Source organism: Grammomys surdaster, unplaced genomic scaffold, assembly GCF_004785775.1.
Source record: "Grammomys surdaster isolate TR1022 unplaced genomic scaffold, NIH_TR_1.0 144, whole genome shotgun sequence".
Lineage (NCBI taxonomy): Eukaryota > Metazoa > Chordata > Mammalia > Rodentia > Muridae > Grammomys > Grammomys surdaster.
Genome location: NW_021604602.1, coordinates 6,368,928 through 6,383,759, shown reverse-complemented (window position 1 = coordinate 6,383,759; position 14,832 = coordinate 6,368,928). Strand labels below are relative to the sequence as shown.

The 14,832-nt window shown below is 46.1% G+C and overlaps 1 protein-coding gene across 5 annotated transcripts in view; it reads right to left on the bottom strand.

Annotated features, from left to right (window-relative positions):
• Wdr20 (WD repeat domain 20) overlaps positions 1-14,832 on the bottom strand; it is a 78,029-nt gene that overhangs the window by 31,085 nt on the left and 32,112 nt on the right. For all 5 annotated transcript variants that reach the window (XM_028764424.1, XM_028764423.1, XM_028764419.1 and 2 more), the window contains exon 2: positions 5,642-5,824. In XM_028764424.1, coding sequence (XP_028620257.1) covers positions 5,642-5,824 — 183 coding nt within the window. The remainder of the gene's footprint in view (positions 1-5,641; positions 5,825-14,832) is intronic.

Here is a 14,832-nt window from a genome sequence, read left to right as displayed (position 1 = left end):
TCTGGAGCTGTCTGTCGTCTGACTTGGCCCAGAGATGGATTTTTTTTATTTTTTTTTTGTTTTTGTTTTTGTTTTTCGAGACAGGGTTTCTCTGTGTAGTCCTGGCTGTCCTGGAACTCACTCTGTAGACCAGGCTGGCCTCGAACTCAGAAATCCGCCTGCCTCTGCCTCCCAAGTGCTGGGATTAAAGGCGTGTGCCACCACCGCCAGGCATGTTATCTATTTTTATCTCCAGTACATATGAAGAACTTATAAGTTCATTTTCTTCACACATCTGAAAGTTGTATGTACCAATACCAGACATCAGAACTGGGGGCATGCAACTATGTACTCATGAATAAAGCAGGTAGGCAAGGGAAGGGATTTAGTGAGGAAGACAAAGAGACCCACGGCTTTGACAAGCAGGCCCACTCTGCCTTACCAGTGGTGAGTCTCTGCCCTACAAAATGTTCACTCCACAGCATCTGCTCAGTACTGTTCTTCCCATTCACCAGCTCAAGAGAGGTGAAGTACAGATCCACAGCATGCAAACTGAGTGCAAATTCAGTGGGTGTGGGAGCATTAACTGGTGTGTGGTGTTCTGAGGAATGGCCTGAGAGGGCTACAGTTCTGGAGTACAGTCAGCTCAGTCTCAGGTACCTTTTTTGTTCTAGCATACTCTCCCCAGACTCTTGCATGGAATCTCAGAGCTGTGATCACATGCTGGCAACTCTCAAATTTTTAGCCCTCCTTAAATTTCATTACATTTATGTATCTATTTGTTTGTTGTGTGCGTGCGTGTGCATGTGTGTCAGAGTGTGAGCTGGTTCTCCTTTCTCAAACTGTGTTCCAGGGATGGAAAGCAAGTCCTCCAACGTGGCCAATTGTTACCTGTACTTTCTGAGTCATCTTGCATATCTATTTCCCTAGTTAGCAAACCAACCAACCAACCAACAAAAAACCCAACCCTTCAGATCCATACTTAAAAGGATCTGCAGGTTTCTTAAACAAACCAAGTGCACAATGCAACCTTCGGCCTCCCTCCCACTCCTGACTCTGGCTTCTTTCACAGTCTCACTCAATGCCGTGACAGCCAGAACTTACTAATACCTCTCTCCAACTCACTTTCTAAGAAGGAACCATAGTAAGTTTCCTAAACATTTGCAAACTGGAAAATAAGCTCAATGGCTTCCCAGCACCCCCAGCAGGCAGCTCCCAACTGATGCCTTCCGGGACCTTGAGGCCCTCTGCTGGCCTCCTCGGGCACTGACTACACAGAGACAAAGGGGGATGGGGTGGGGGAGGATCTTTAAAAATAACCCATGACAAGCTGGCTGTCTTTCCATCCCCTTTGATCCAGGCTTCTTTAAGCAACTCTGCCTGGATGCTCATTCCTTGTCTTGCACTGCTCTGCCTAAAAGCTGTAGTCTTGTTTCCCTGATTCGGTGTTCTTTTCTATCCTAAATGGTTTACCTGCCACCTCTGCTGCAGAAATGGCCTGTCTCCAGCTCCTTATGTTTGTGGCCTCCTCCTCCTCCTCCTGAGAGGCTCACCTTGAAGCACACCACTTCCTCTGACAGAACTTCTCACCTGACAGCTTAAAGCAGTCTGCACTTCCTCCTATACCACAATGGGTCACCGTCAGTAGCCAGCAGTATGTGTGGGTGCTATTGCTATTTATACCTCTCCTCCAAGAGGGACAACAGAGGGCAGGTTTGATCTGCTGCTGCAGGTGGTCAAGGTCTGCTGAATGAGTCAAAAAGCTAGTTCAAGGCCCCTGCTCTCCCCTGGACACTCACTAGAACCTTCTCACTGGTCTTGCTACCTTCATGGTCTCTTCCTTCACTCTGATCCACCTTCTAGAAGTGACAAGAGATCTAAAAAACTACTTTTGATCTTTGATTAAAAGCTACCCCCGGCCGGGCGGTGGTGGCGCACACCTTTAATCCCAGCACCTGGGAGGCAGAGGCAGGTGGATTTCTGAGTTCGAGGCCAGCCTGGTCTACAGAGTGAGTGCCAGGACAGCCAGGACTACACAAAGAAACCCTGTCTCAAAAAAAAAAAAAAAGCTACCCCCCCCCCAATCCATGTTAAGTCCAAATCTCCCGGCAGGACATGAGTAATTTGGCTGTAATTCCTCTTTCTGATGACCGCTGCTATACCACCAAGTGCCAAGTGGCTTCACTCTGTTGTTATTTGATGTTCTAGTAAATGACAATGACAACTGTTTTTGTTCTGATTTGTTTGTTGTTTAGACAGGGCCCCATTCTGAAGACCAAGCAGGGATTGCAGGCACACACTACCACGCCTGGCTCCATTTCTTCAGTTTTCAGGGCACCCTTGCCTCCCTCCTGCCCTCACAAGTGCCCCAAGACCCAGTATTATATTCTGGAAGAACTTCTCAGACCCCTTCATGGCATCTGTTTTCTTCATCCTACTGTTCTCTAGAGCCAGGATCTACGTGCAGCCAAGACTGGCTTCAAATCAGTGATCCTTCTACCTCAGCCCTCAGCCTCACAACGAGCTACCCCATGCTACCAGCCAATTCCAGGGGGGGGGGGGGGGCTAGAAAAATGCCTCAGTGGCTAAAAGTTTGCAAAGGACCAGTTCAATTCCCACCACCCATGCGGTGGCTAATAAACGACTGTGACGTCAGTTCCAGGGGACCTGACACCCTCTTCTGACCTCCTCAGCACCAGGCATGAGTGTGGTATACAGACATAAATGTAGGCAAAACACTTACGTACATAAAATAAGTGAGCTTAAAACCAGTCTGTACTTGATACATATTAAAGAATACATGTGCTGAGTGTGGTGAGGCACAGCTTTGATCCCAGCACCTGGGAAGCAGAGGCAGATGGATCTCTGTGAGTTTTAGGCCAGTCTGATCTCCATGAGAAAACAAGACCAAACACATGCAGTACTTATGCTACCAGTCCCTCGCTGCTGTGGCGGTGATAACATGCCTACAATCTCCCTGACCATCCTTGCTAACTGAGCTGCTAAGACCAGGCTGAGGCTACAACCAGGGAGAGAGTTTCTGGAATTAATTTCTGGTTCCAGCTCTATCATGATAGCTCTATGAATTTGCTACCTGATGTGGACAAGGAACTCAGCACCTCTTTGAAGGTTTCTTCATCTGTAAAGTGAAGACCAACCTTCACTCTCCTATGTACCAGTCCCAGAACTCCCTATCTCACACTGATGCTGCACATAGCTGAGTATATACAGGGACACCTTTTTCCAGCATTCCTGCCACTCTGAGAAACTCGGGCAGCCCTCGTGCCTGAGAAATGGACTCATATCACCAAGACTTGTGAAGACAATTCACTTTCAATTTTGAGCTCCAAATGCCAACCTGGCATTAAAGCATAAACAGTAGTCCTAGCATTCTGAATAGCTGCCTTCAACTTCAATCAAAGAGTAGGCAAGAACTTGTGCTTCCAGCCGGGCAGTGGAGGCGCACGCCTTTAATCCCAGCACTTGGGAGGCAGAGGCAGGCGGATTTCTGAGTTCGAGGCCAGCCTGGTCTACCAAGTGAGTTCCAGGACAGCCAGGGCTACACAGAGAAACCCTGTCTCGAAAAACAAAAAACAAAAACAAAAACAAAAAAAAAAAAGAACTTGTGCTTCCATCATGAAGCAGGAGGGAAAAGCCGCCTTCTGTCCTGTAGCTTCATCACTGATGTGGGCTCCAGCTCCCAACCCTCCCCCAGCACAACACACAACCCTTTCTTGTTCGCTAAGTGGCATTCTGTGCCATCCTCGGTCAGAACTGCCTCTGGGTCTTGTTTACCAACAGCTTGGCACGGGGTTCAATCCAGTCCCAGTCCATCACGCTCTTCTACCCAAACACAAAGTCCCACAATGGCTCCAACTCCAGCTTCTGTTAACAGTGCAGAGAAGAGCAATTCTGTGCCTCCTACCTCATCATCTTCCTCAAGTCCCCATAAAAATAAAAAAATAAAAACCCAAATCACTCGGCTACTTACAAATCAGATGATCAGTAAGAATGCCTGAGTAAACAGATTCTTTTCTGATTTATTTCTTTAAAAGGGAAAATGGGGTTAAATAGTTTTTCTCTTCAGCTATTGATTCAAAGGGCAAGTTTATTCCCTGTCAGCCCAGGGGCCCCAGGATGATACTGGACATGCAGACAGTATATGCCATAAGGACTACAAAGAATCAGAACTGTGACTGCCAGGTATCAAATCTGAGCCTATTCTTTCCCTTTCTGAAAATTACTTCTTACAAAGTAGAATTTCCAGCCCATTCCTGCTCCATGTACATGACATCCATGTACATGAGATTGTAACTAAGCAGCAGGGAAAGCACACATCCTTCTGACACAAAGCCCATGTAATACAACCTGTCACAAAAGGCTGAGTAACAAGGTGGAGATTGGAACCCAGAGTGTCCACCTCAGTGAGGGTATTGCATCTCTGCTATCTCCTCAGAGATAAGTCATACTGAAACTGAAGAGGAGAAGTACCAAATACGAAGGAATACTTGGAACTGAACAGCCACTGTAACAGCTTGAATAAATACAATCTATTTGCCAACTTCTGTGTGCTTTGTGAAAGTCCTGACATATTCCTAATGGGTAGGTGAGACAGCTCAAGTTCCCATCTGAACAGAACCGAAGATGTGCCTGATACCCCAGTGCACAACACCGCAAAACCTGTGTCTCTTGACTCATTTTCAGGTCTAACCATGTCCAAGGGAACTGTGTAAGAAATATTTTCAAGAACATGAAAGCTACCCCTTAGCCAAACGCCTGTCAAACACACACACATAGAAGCTAAGCTGTAGCTTGAGCAGCCTGAGGACATGTCACCACCACGTCATCCCATCTGTATGAAACTGCCCAACGATGTGAACAGTGTCTGGAATTCTGCATTTTCTTGTTTAAAATATACATACCAAGAGCTGGCAATAGTGGTGCATGCCAGAACGTGGGAGGCAATAGCAGAAGGATGTCTGTGAGTTCCAGGCCAGCCTGGTCTTCATAGTGAGTTCCAGGCCAGTCAGGGCTACATGGCAAGGCCCAGTCTCAAAACAAAACAACAAAAACCCAAAAATCATACCTTAGCAATATGCATATCCCCGCTGCCTAAGTGATGCACTTATGCACACATGCACAGATGCAGCCGCCCGTGAGACCAGAGGTCAACATGCTATAGCTTCCTCTTCTATCATATGTCTTCTTAAAAAAACGCACCGCGGTCTCTCTCTCCCTGAAGCCTGGAGCTCACTTGACTCATCTAGACTAGCTGAGTAGCAAATCCCAGAGATCCTTCCGTCTCTACTTCCCAGGGATGGAATGAAAGATACATGTGGCCGTGCCTGACTCTCTGTGTGGGTGCTGGAAATCCAAACCAAGACTTTATCCACTGAGCCACCTTCCCCCAGCCCCATGCAGAGGGTTTAAGTACCTGCTGTAGATAGCTCATCATTCTCTGTACAAACGCACAAAACAGTGACTTCAAGGAGAACCACGTTTAGCACATTCATCTACCACACTTAAACTTACATAACACTAGGTAAGACAGCAGAGCCAATGGGAAATGGGCTTGGCTCAAACTGAAAAGGCCTGCTCCCTCTGAGTGAGGACACAGACACTCTTCCAGGGGCTCTCAGTAGCTGAGGGGAGCACTACTTACTTCCTCATTAAATAGCTTGCTGGTTTCTTTCTTGATTGGGTCTATGAGCTGGACTTGGCCTGCGGAAAAGCCCACCAGGAGGGAGACGCTCTCGGCGGTGGCCGTGAGGTGGTTGAAGTCATGGCAGGTGGGCTGGGTCCCTTTGTATATCCTCTTATCTATTGGCTTACTCAAGTCAGCAGCCTGCAGGGAGAGAAGACAACACAGTGACACACTACGTAGTGACACCGCACACTATGGTGAGGGAGCTACGTTAGATGACTATACATCCCATACGAACTACAACTGTTTACATTATTAAAATTGTGACTTAACATTCACTGCATGTTTTACAAAAACAATTTCACATATGTAGCCAATTAGATATTTAGACTAACTATATATATTCATTCATAACTGTCATTTCCACAACTTTTCTTCCTTCAAATACATGTAGCAATGACTCCTGAATTTCAGAAGGAAAACTGATTTGATCCCAAATTCCACATTTCAAAATGCATTCCAAGAATTCTAACACAGTAAGTCTATCCACAGTAAGCTCAGGAATGTCTACGGCACTACGCCCACTCCTCTGTTACCTAGCGCTCACTCAAGTGTGGTCCACAGACTGCCAGGCAACTCACAGTGCAGACTCTCAAGCCCCCTGCAAATCCTGCCCTGGAAGCGATGGGGGTAGCTCCTGAGCTGTAGTCTGACAAGCGAGCCAATGCCTCAGCATCTGAGAAGCACTGCTGGAGCCAGTCACAGAAGGCTTCCTTCTCTGCTGCCACCTTTAGGTCACTGTCCTACCTGGCAAATGTCAGAGCTGGATTTGGAACCCAGACCTGCTCTGCTGACCATAAGTAGATGTGGAGAAAACACATCTACTACATTCCAAGGTCAAAAAGAAACAGTTTCTGGCTCGAGTTAAAAGTGACTTTTCAATGGTTCCCCAATTCTTCCCATTAGAATTTTTTTTTTCCTTTTTGAGACAGGTTTTTTGTGTAGCCCTGGCTGTCCTGGAACTCAGTCTGTAGACCAGGCTGGCCTAGGACTCACAGAAGTCCACCTGTCTCTGCTGGAATGAAGTCTGTGCCCCCATCTTTTTTTTTTTTTTTTCATTTATCGTGTATGCACCCCCAGGAGACATGTGGAGCCCTGGAGGCTGGCAGACAAGTTATACAAGTCAGGGCTCTGCTTCTGCTTCTACTACCTGGGTCATAGGGATTGAATGCAGATTGGCAGGTTTCCTTTCTTTTGCAAAAAGCGTATCTTCTTCAAGAAGTGTCCCATGGAAGTGCAATGTGCTGGGTTGTTTCTGTTGAATCGGAGAGCCATCCCCTTCCTATGCTTGAAAGTCACAGGGGAGGGCCATCGAGAGGGCTCGGTGGGTACAGGTACTTGCTGCCAAGCCTAATGAGCCTTTACATACCTACACAGACATTAAAGTGACTAACTAGAAAGGGAAAGACAAACCCACAAATGGAGCAGTCTCTCAAGCATGTCTGTCTACTCTCACTTCCTCCTCACCCCAGGCACAACTGCAAACCACAGACCCGGGTACCCTCTTCCTCCAAAGGGGCTGTGACACTAGATGACCTAGTGTTTGACTCCCAAGTAACAACACTTAGTAGAAAAGAGGACTTCAGAATTGTGACTATGAGTAAGCTCCAAACTGAGGACTCTGTAGTTAGGACCAGAGACGGGCATGTGGTCCTGGAAGCCCAGCACAAAGAAGGCAGGCTACCTCCCCAGCTCACCTCTGTTAAAGCACAGGTAAGATGCACACCTTTACTCCCAGCATTTGAGAGGCAAAGGTCAGCAAAATCTCTAGAATTCAGGGCCACACAGTGAGATCTTGCCTCAAGACACAAACCAACCAAAACCAGTAAGACTTTCTATCTATCCCACCAACCGTGGACTAGAGCACAGAACAAGGGAGTGTGCACAGGAGACAGCACTGACGTACAGTCAACTTTTTGAAACAGGGTTTCTCTGTGGGTCAGGCTGGCCTGTCTAACAATTTTTTTTAAACTAATAATTAGAGTCTGGCAGTGGTGGTACACACCTTTAATTCCAGCCAACTGGGAGACAGAAGACAGAAGCAGGCAATCTCTGAATTCCAGGCCAGGCTGGTCTATAGAGCAATTCCAGGATAGCCAGGGGCACATTTTGAGACCCCTGACCCACAGTTATCCCTGCCCAAAAAAAAAATTAGTAAGAAAGATGAATGAGAAAGGTTTAAAAAAAAAAGATTTATTTACTTAATGTATAGGAGTGTTCTGCCTGCATCTACACTAAGAGGGCCACAAGAAGGCGTCAGATTCCATCACGGATGGTTGTGAGCCACCATGTCATTGCTGGGAATTGAAGGCAGGACCACGCATCTGGACTCTAGGGCACTTGCTCTCTCCTGCCTCAGGTTACTCCTCTAAGCAAGCTCCTCTCCCCTGATGGCAGCACATCAGGCACGGTGCTGCCTACCCGAGCTGTGAAGCCTCAAGTGACTCCCCACACATGACAATAATTCTTCTGACACATCATGGACCCTACTACTGGTACCTGAGCTCTTTGCAATCGAGCCTAGGTAGAAGGAGGCTACCACAACAGTCTCAGTTCAAACAACATGGCTGTCTCCCAGATTGTCTTCTCTCAACAGCCAATCACCTAGCTCTGTGCATTTCTGTCCTACTTCCTCCTCACTGTGTGTGACACTACTTGGGGCTCACACCCCCCTATAATGGCAGTAGTCACTTCTTGAGCCAGCCTCAGTCCAGATTCAAGGGGTCATGACTCCCTGGTTTCCCTGCTCCAGGCCATCTGGCAGAAGGGGAAAGTTTAGACTTTCAAACTTGCAAAGTTAAGTGCAAATTTAGCCTTAAACCCAACCTTCCCTCTTGACAACTAGCTTTTTCCTGTCACTAATCAAAGCATGAAAGCTCCCTGTTTGCCACAACCCACCTTCTTTCACAATGCAATACTTCTCTTCACTACAGAGCAGCCTCACACTAGGAACTTGAGACCATTATTACCCCATTCCATGTCTGAGAACCAACTATGGGGGGCTGCAGGGTCATGGCCAGTGTTCTCCTCTACTTTCAGTTACTCTCCGTGCCAGCATGCCAAGCCTCAGTGGACAGAGTCTCTTTCTGCAGTGCTCTTTCCTGTGCTGTGCCCTTAGCTACAGCAGTCTCTGTGGTCACCTTCAGGAATCCTGCCGGTCACTTTTAAGACCCAGTGGTTCTCTTGGCTACGGCTCTGCGCTCCTCAGTTTACCCAGGCTCCCAAGCACTTCAATAATTCCACAGCTTAAGCACTTGCATGGCTTCAGAAGTTTTCGTTCTTTAAGATTTATTTTTATTTTATGTGTACAGGTGATTTGCCTGTATGCACACGTGTGCCCCATGTGTATACAACACCTGTCAAGGCCAGAGGGCATCAGATCCACTGAGACTAAAGCACACATCACTGTGACCACACAGAAATGAGCCAGGTCCTCTGAAAGGCTACACATGCTCTTCCCCCTTAAGCCTTATCTCCAGGCCCAGGATTACTTTTATGTATCATAACCTAGGGTTCAGCTGCGTCTCTGTATGTGCCAAGAGTGATGGAGGAACAACTGTAACACTTTCTCATCCAGGGCTGTTCAGAGAGACTGTTCAGTGGATAAGAGCACTGGCCGTTCTCCCAGAGGTCCTGAGTTCAATCCCCAGCAACCACATGGTGGCTCACAAGCATCTGTAATGGGATCTGATCCCCTCTTCTGGAATTCAGGTGTACATACATGTACAATAACAACTCCCTTAAGGAGTAGAATTTCTGTATTAAAGGTTCTACGAATTCAGCTTTTGGCTTTCAGGTTCCTAGTGGCTTCTACATGCTTTGCATCAGAATTGTCAATCAGCTCTTTTAAACATGGACTTGTAACAGAGCCAGTTTCTTTAGACTTCTTACCAGTTGTTTTTTTTTTTTTAAATCAAGTCATACTTGGTTTCTAGCCTCAATAGAAATCCACCTTACCACACATGCTATTTACTGGAAAAAAAAATACTGAAGAAACTTTATTACTCTTGATTGTTTTCAATGTTAAAAGTATGTATGAGTTCAGAGCTCTGCATATGAAGCTATTAATCTCATCCTATTCATTGGTCCTCAGCATTCAGTGAACGTTTTAAGTGATGCTTTAAAAAGATACACTGGCCAGGCCTGCAGACCAGAGATCCTAGCACTTGAGCGTGGAGGCAAGAAACCCAAAGAGCCAAGGTTACCCTCGGTTATAAAATGAGCTGGAGGTCAGCCTGGGTAAAATGAGATCCTGCCACAAAACAACAATAAAATTCAAAGCTAGAGGCTAACTTATGCCATATGGGGCCTGGCCTGTCTCAAACTACAGAAAACCCAAATCCAAACCAACATCTCTCAACCCAGGCTGAGGCAAGAAATTGACAAATTCCAGGCCAGCCTGATCTATAGTATAAAAACCCTTTTCAAAAAGAAACAAATGCAAAATAGACCCCACAACTTGGGTGCGCACACTTTGAAGCATTTGAGAGGCTTCAACAATCAAACAAAACTGCAAAGAGCTAAACAGTGAGACCCAATCCTTTTTTTGTTTGTTTGGTTGGTTTTTCAGGGTTTCTCTGTGTAGCCCTGGCTGTCCTGGAACTCACTCTGTAGACCAGGCTGGCCTCGAACTCAGAAATCCGCCTGCCTCTGCCTCCCAAGTGCTGTGATTAATGGCGACCGCCACCACTGCCCAGCTAGAGACCCAATCCTTTAAAAACTCAGTAGGACTGGAGAGGTGGCTCAGGGGTTAAGAGCACTGGCTGCCCTAGCAGGGAACCCGTGTTCGTCCACATGGTGGCTCACAAGCATCTCTAACTCCAGCCTCAGGGAATCCAACCGTCTATTCTGGCATCCTCAGGCACCAGCCAGCCACACGGTGCACACAGTAAAACATTCTTTTCCTGTGTCCACCATGCTCAACTAAGTCAAACCCTCTTAGAGATAAATAAAAGCTTAATGAACTAAGGCAATCCCACTAGGCCATCAAAGACAATGACCAAAGTTCTAGTCTGTGAGACTTCTTTAATAATCCTGATTTCTGAGCCGGGCGGTGGTGGCACACGCCTTTAATCCCAGCACTTGGGAGGCAGAGGCAGGCGGATTTCTGAGTTTGAGGCCAGCCTGGTCTGCAGAGTGAGTTCCAGGACAGCCAGGGCTACACAGAGAAACCCTGTCTCGAAAAAAAAACCAAAAAAAAAACCAAAAAAAAAAAAAAAAAGAATAATAATAATAATCCTGATTTCTTTCTTCCTTGGGTCACAGATTCTCTGTGGATTCTTTTCCTGAAGTACAATAAGTGAGAAATTGTTCCAGCTCACACTTCTACCCTGCCTGGTCCCTCAGCTCAGTGGGTACCCCTGACTTTGGGCCTGTGTGTGGTGAACACAACCACGCCACATCACGAGCTTGCTTTGAGGATCTCGCTAGTCAATCCTCCAGGGTGTCCAGAGCATTTGATATGATATGAGAAACCTCTGACTCCTTTTGGAAAAAAAAAAATGTGTTAAATGACAGCTCCTAAATGTGTTATAGGAGCAGTGCAAATGATAAAGGTGAATTCACTCTCCTTCCCATCCATACTTGAGAGACACTTCGGGACAAACCAGTCTTTTTCCAAGAAAAGACTAAATGTCCTTTTACTGTCAAGTTTAACAATTAAAATGTTCACATGGAGAAAGTGTGCTTTGTATTCTTTCTTTGCCTGTGATCACTTTTCTACACCTAATCCCACACCTTCCCTCTGAAATGCTTTCCTCTAGCACTTCCTGCTCAAGTAACAGTGTCAGGGTTCACCTAAGGCCTGCCCATCCTGTTTTGGCCCAGCATGGCTCAGCCTCTGTGGGGGATTAACAGATTTGGGCCTCACATGTGTGAGTGCTCAGCCTATAGGGAGTGACATTATTAAGAGGTGTGGCCTTATTGGAAGAAGTGTCGTTGTGGAGGCAGGGCTTTGAGGTCTTAAATGCTCAATTATGCCTGGTGTGAAAAACATCCAGTCTCTCCTTGCTGCCTTCGGATCAAAACGTAGGACTCTCAGCTCCTTCACCAGCTCTGCTTCGGCACTACCATGTTTCCTGCCATGATGATAATGGACTGAAGCCCTGAAACTGTAAGCCAGCCTCAATTAAATGTTTTCCTTTATAAGAGTTGCTGTGGTCATGGTGTCTCTTCACAGCAATGGAAACCCTAGCTAGACAGCATCCCTGGTCTGTACCACTTTCCTTCCACCTCTCCTATCCTGTCCACGTAATCTCATACAAACTGACAGATTCATCTTGAGGAATCTCTAGGTCGATCTCATACAAAACTTCCAGGGCTCTTTTTCCAAGACAGAGCAGGTCAGCCACCCCAGCCTCCCAGAGGGCTTTTTGTCTGTGTGTGCATGCCAGCCTGGCCTTATAGCCCAACTTTTGCCTAGAAACCTTCCCCTACTGCAGTTCCCACACAGATCTCCATTGTCCTGCACAGTGCTGCTTCCTCTCATCGAGGCGGTCTTTCCCGACCTTCAGAGTGTACTAACTTTGGCCACATTATTAGTGATTTAACAATACTCCATACATTGTCAAAGTCCAACTCCTTTTTTAAAAAGTTCAACAAAATAGAAGGCTACCTAAGCAAACAGACTGAGCATCTCTCTTAACAAAAAAAAGAAAAAAGAAAAGAAAAAAAGCAGGAAGTTGGGTGGTACCATTCTTAAACTCTTTAGAACTGTAAAAGTGGTGTTTTACATTCTCATTCCCCGTGTGTCCTCTGGGGTTCCCAGGATCCCTGACGGGTTGTAGGCTTGCACTGCATGCACTGTTACCCCTTGAGCCATCTCACCAGCCTCTACTATCATTCTTGTTGATCACATCTCAGATGAAAAGGATAAAAATGTTATTTTTGAGCTCACAAAAAATACCTACTTCAGGGGAAAAGGAGAGCTACAGGCATGTCATCTTAAAACATGAAATCCAGAATAAACTGCCATATAAAAACTGTTCCACAGTTTTAACTTAGACTTGAGACTTCTAGTGCCCATCAAGAATTAGTACACAGTCTAATGCCTGGGGTTGGCCCACTCATGTTCTGGAACTGGAGAAAAAGTAAAGCTTTCTGTCTTAGTTAGGGTTTTATTGCTGAAAGAGATATCATGACCAAGGCAACTCTTACAAAAGGAAAACATTTAATTGGGGCTGACTTGCAGTTTCAAAGGTTTAGTCCATTGTCATCATAGTGGGAAGCATGGCAGCATCCAGGCAGACATGGTGCTGGAAGAGCCAAGAATTCTGTCTTGATCCAAAGGCAGATAGGAGGAGACTGGCCAGGAGGGCACTCTCTTCCACACTGGGCGGAGTTAGAGCACTAGGACACCACAAAGCCTGCCTACACAGTGACACACTTCCCCCAACAAGGCCACACCTCCTAATAGTGCCACTTTGCATGGGCCAATCATATTCAAACCACCACACTTTGTAAGCCACAGGAGACACTAAGCATTCAGAGCTGAGTGACACAACTGCCTAGTGATGAAAATACCACACAGCCATCCTCAAATATGTTCACTACCTCCATTTATAATATATAGAGGCAAACGGGTAACGCACAGATAACAACTGTCCAGTCTGTGCAGCAGTCACGCCTCCCCCTACCTACCCTTGAGGCAGTTTAATCGTGTAAAGCGCCTACAACAATTCACCTTTCTCTCGCTCCCTTCAGTTCAACTCACATCCAAATATCTGCACAATTAGCATTAACACTACGTAAAGAACTTGGGAAGCAGAGGCAGGTGGATGATCTCTGAAAGCTCAATGTCAGCTTGATCTACAGAGTGAGTACCAGACCCAAGGCCACACAGTGAAACACTATTTCCAAAAACAAACAACAACAAAAAAGCCACTATGTAAAAAGCCAAGTACATGTATGACACAATGACACACACACTGAGACACACACACGGCAGCCATGGATGTGTGTATCTACATATATATCAGCAAACTAAGAAATCAGTAGGCTTGGACTCACTTACCTCAGCAGGAATAATACTGCCAATCAACTATACAGTCTCAGTGTTTCAAGGGTCAGCATCTTGTCTGCATCACTGACCACACTATCTCCTAATAGTGGGCCTGGCACATAGAAAGTGTTACTGAATGTTTGTAACAGAAAACAATAAAGGAAAAGGAGCCAAGAGATCCAGAAGAGACTCGTAGATACAAACACAATCCTTTTGCTGACTAAAATGCTACAACTAACTACCTTCTATAAAAACAGAAAACCAACCTAACAAAACCCAAACCAAAGCAAACAAACCTTCAAACCCCACACAAACTCCACCATCAAATACTGGCGGAGCCTTTATAGTCTGCAGTACTGTACACACATCAGTTCTTAACCCAGTACACTAAGCCTGTGTAACAGCTACTACTGCAGCTCCTATGCCATAACCAGGGAAACACCATTAGGTATAGAGGAACCAAGTGAGAGGCACAGCAGGCTCAACTGTCCCCTGAAGGTGGTGTTTACTTCTAAGCTTCCATCTCTGTGTGGCTGTGTCTTGTGGTAATCAGCTGTTTCATTCTTGCTCAGTTTAGCCCAGATGCCAGACCTACCTTCTAATGCACTCATCTCACTAAAGAGGGGTGATAATGGTGTGGTTCCCAAAATAATTCCCGGCACTTAAAAGGCATGCAAGTAATGTTAATTCCCCTACACAAAGACTAACGGTCTTACAGGCTTGTGGACAAAATATAAATGGAGAAAACCAGGCTAATTCTTCCTGACCTACATTTTTGGCATGCTTCTTTTCCAGTATGACTTTCCAGACCATAACAGTGCTTTCCCCCCCCTTAGTCTTAGTTGTTCCTTTGCTCTTGTACACAGCCCACACTGTGTATTACAGATCCATTCACTTTCCCCAAAACAAACTTTTGGCAAGGTGCCTGCTAGCATGCTCTGATGAGCTGACCTGGGATGAGTGCCTACCACCAATGCCAGAGAGGTTTCAAATGTACAGCAGCAGCAAAGCCATGGGAGGTAGGGCAGGGAACCAGGTGGAAACAGAAGCAAACCAGTGAGCTAAAGAGCAAGCTACTAAGAACACAGGCAATCGCTGCAATGTCAGATGTGAGCAAGCACATCACCTTTCTGTCAACCTCTAATGGGCA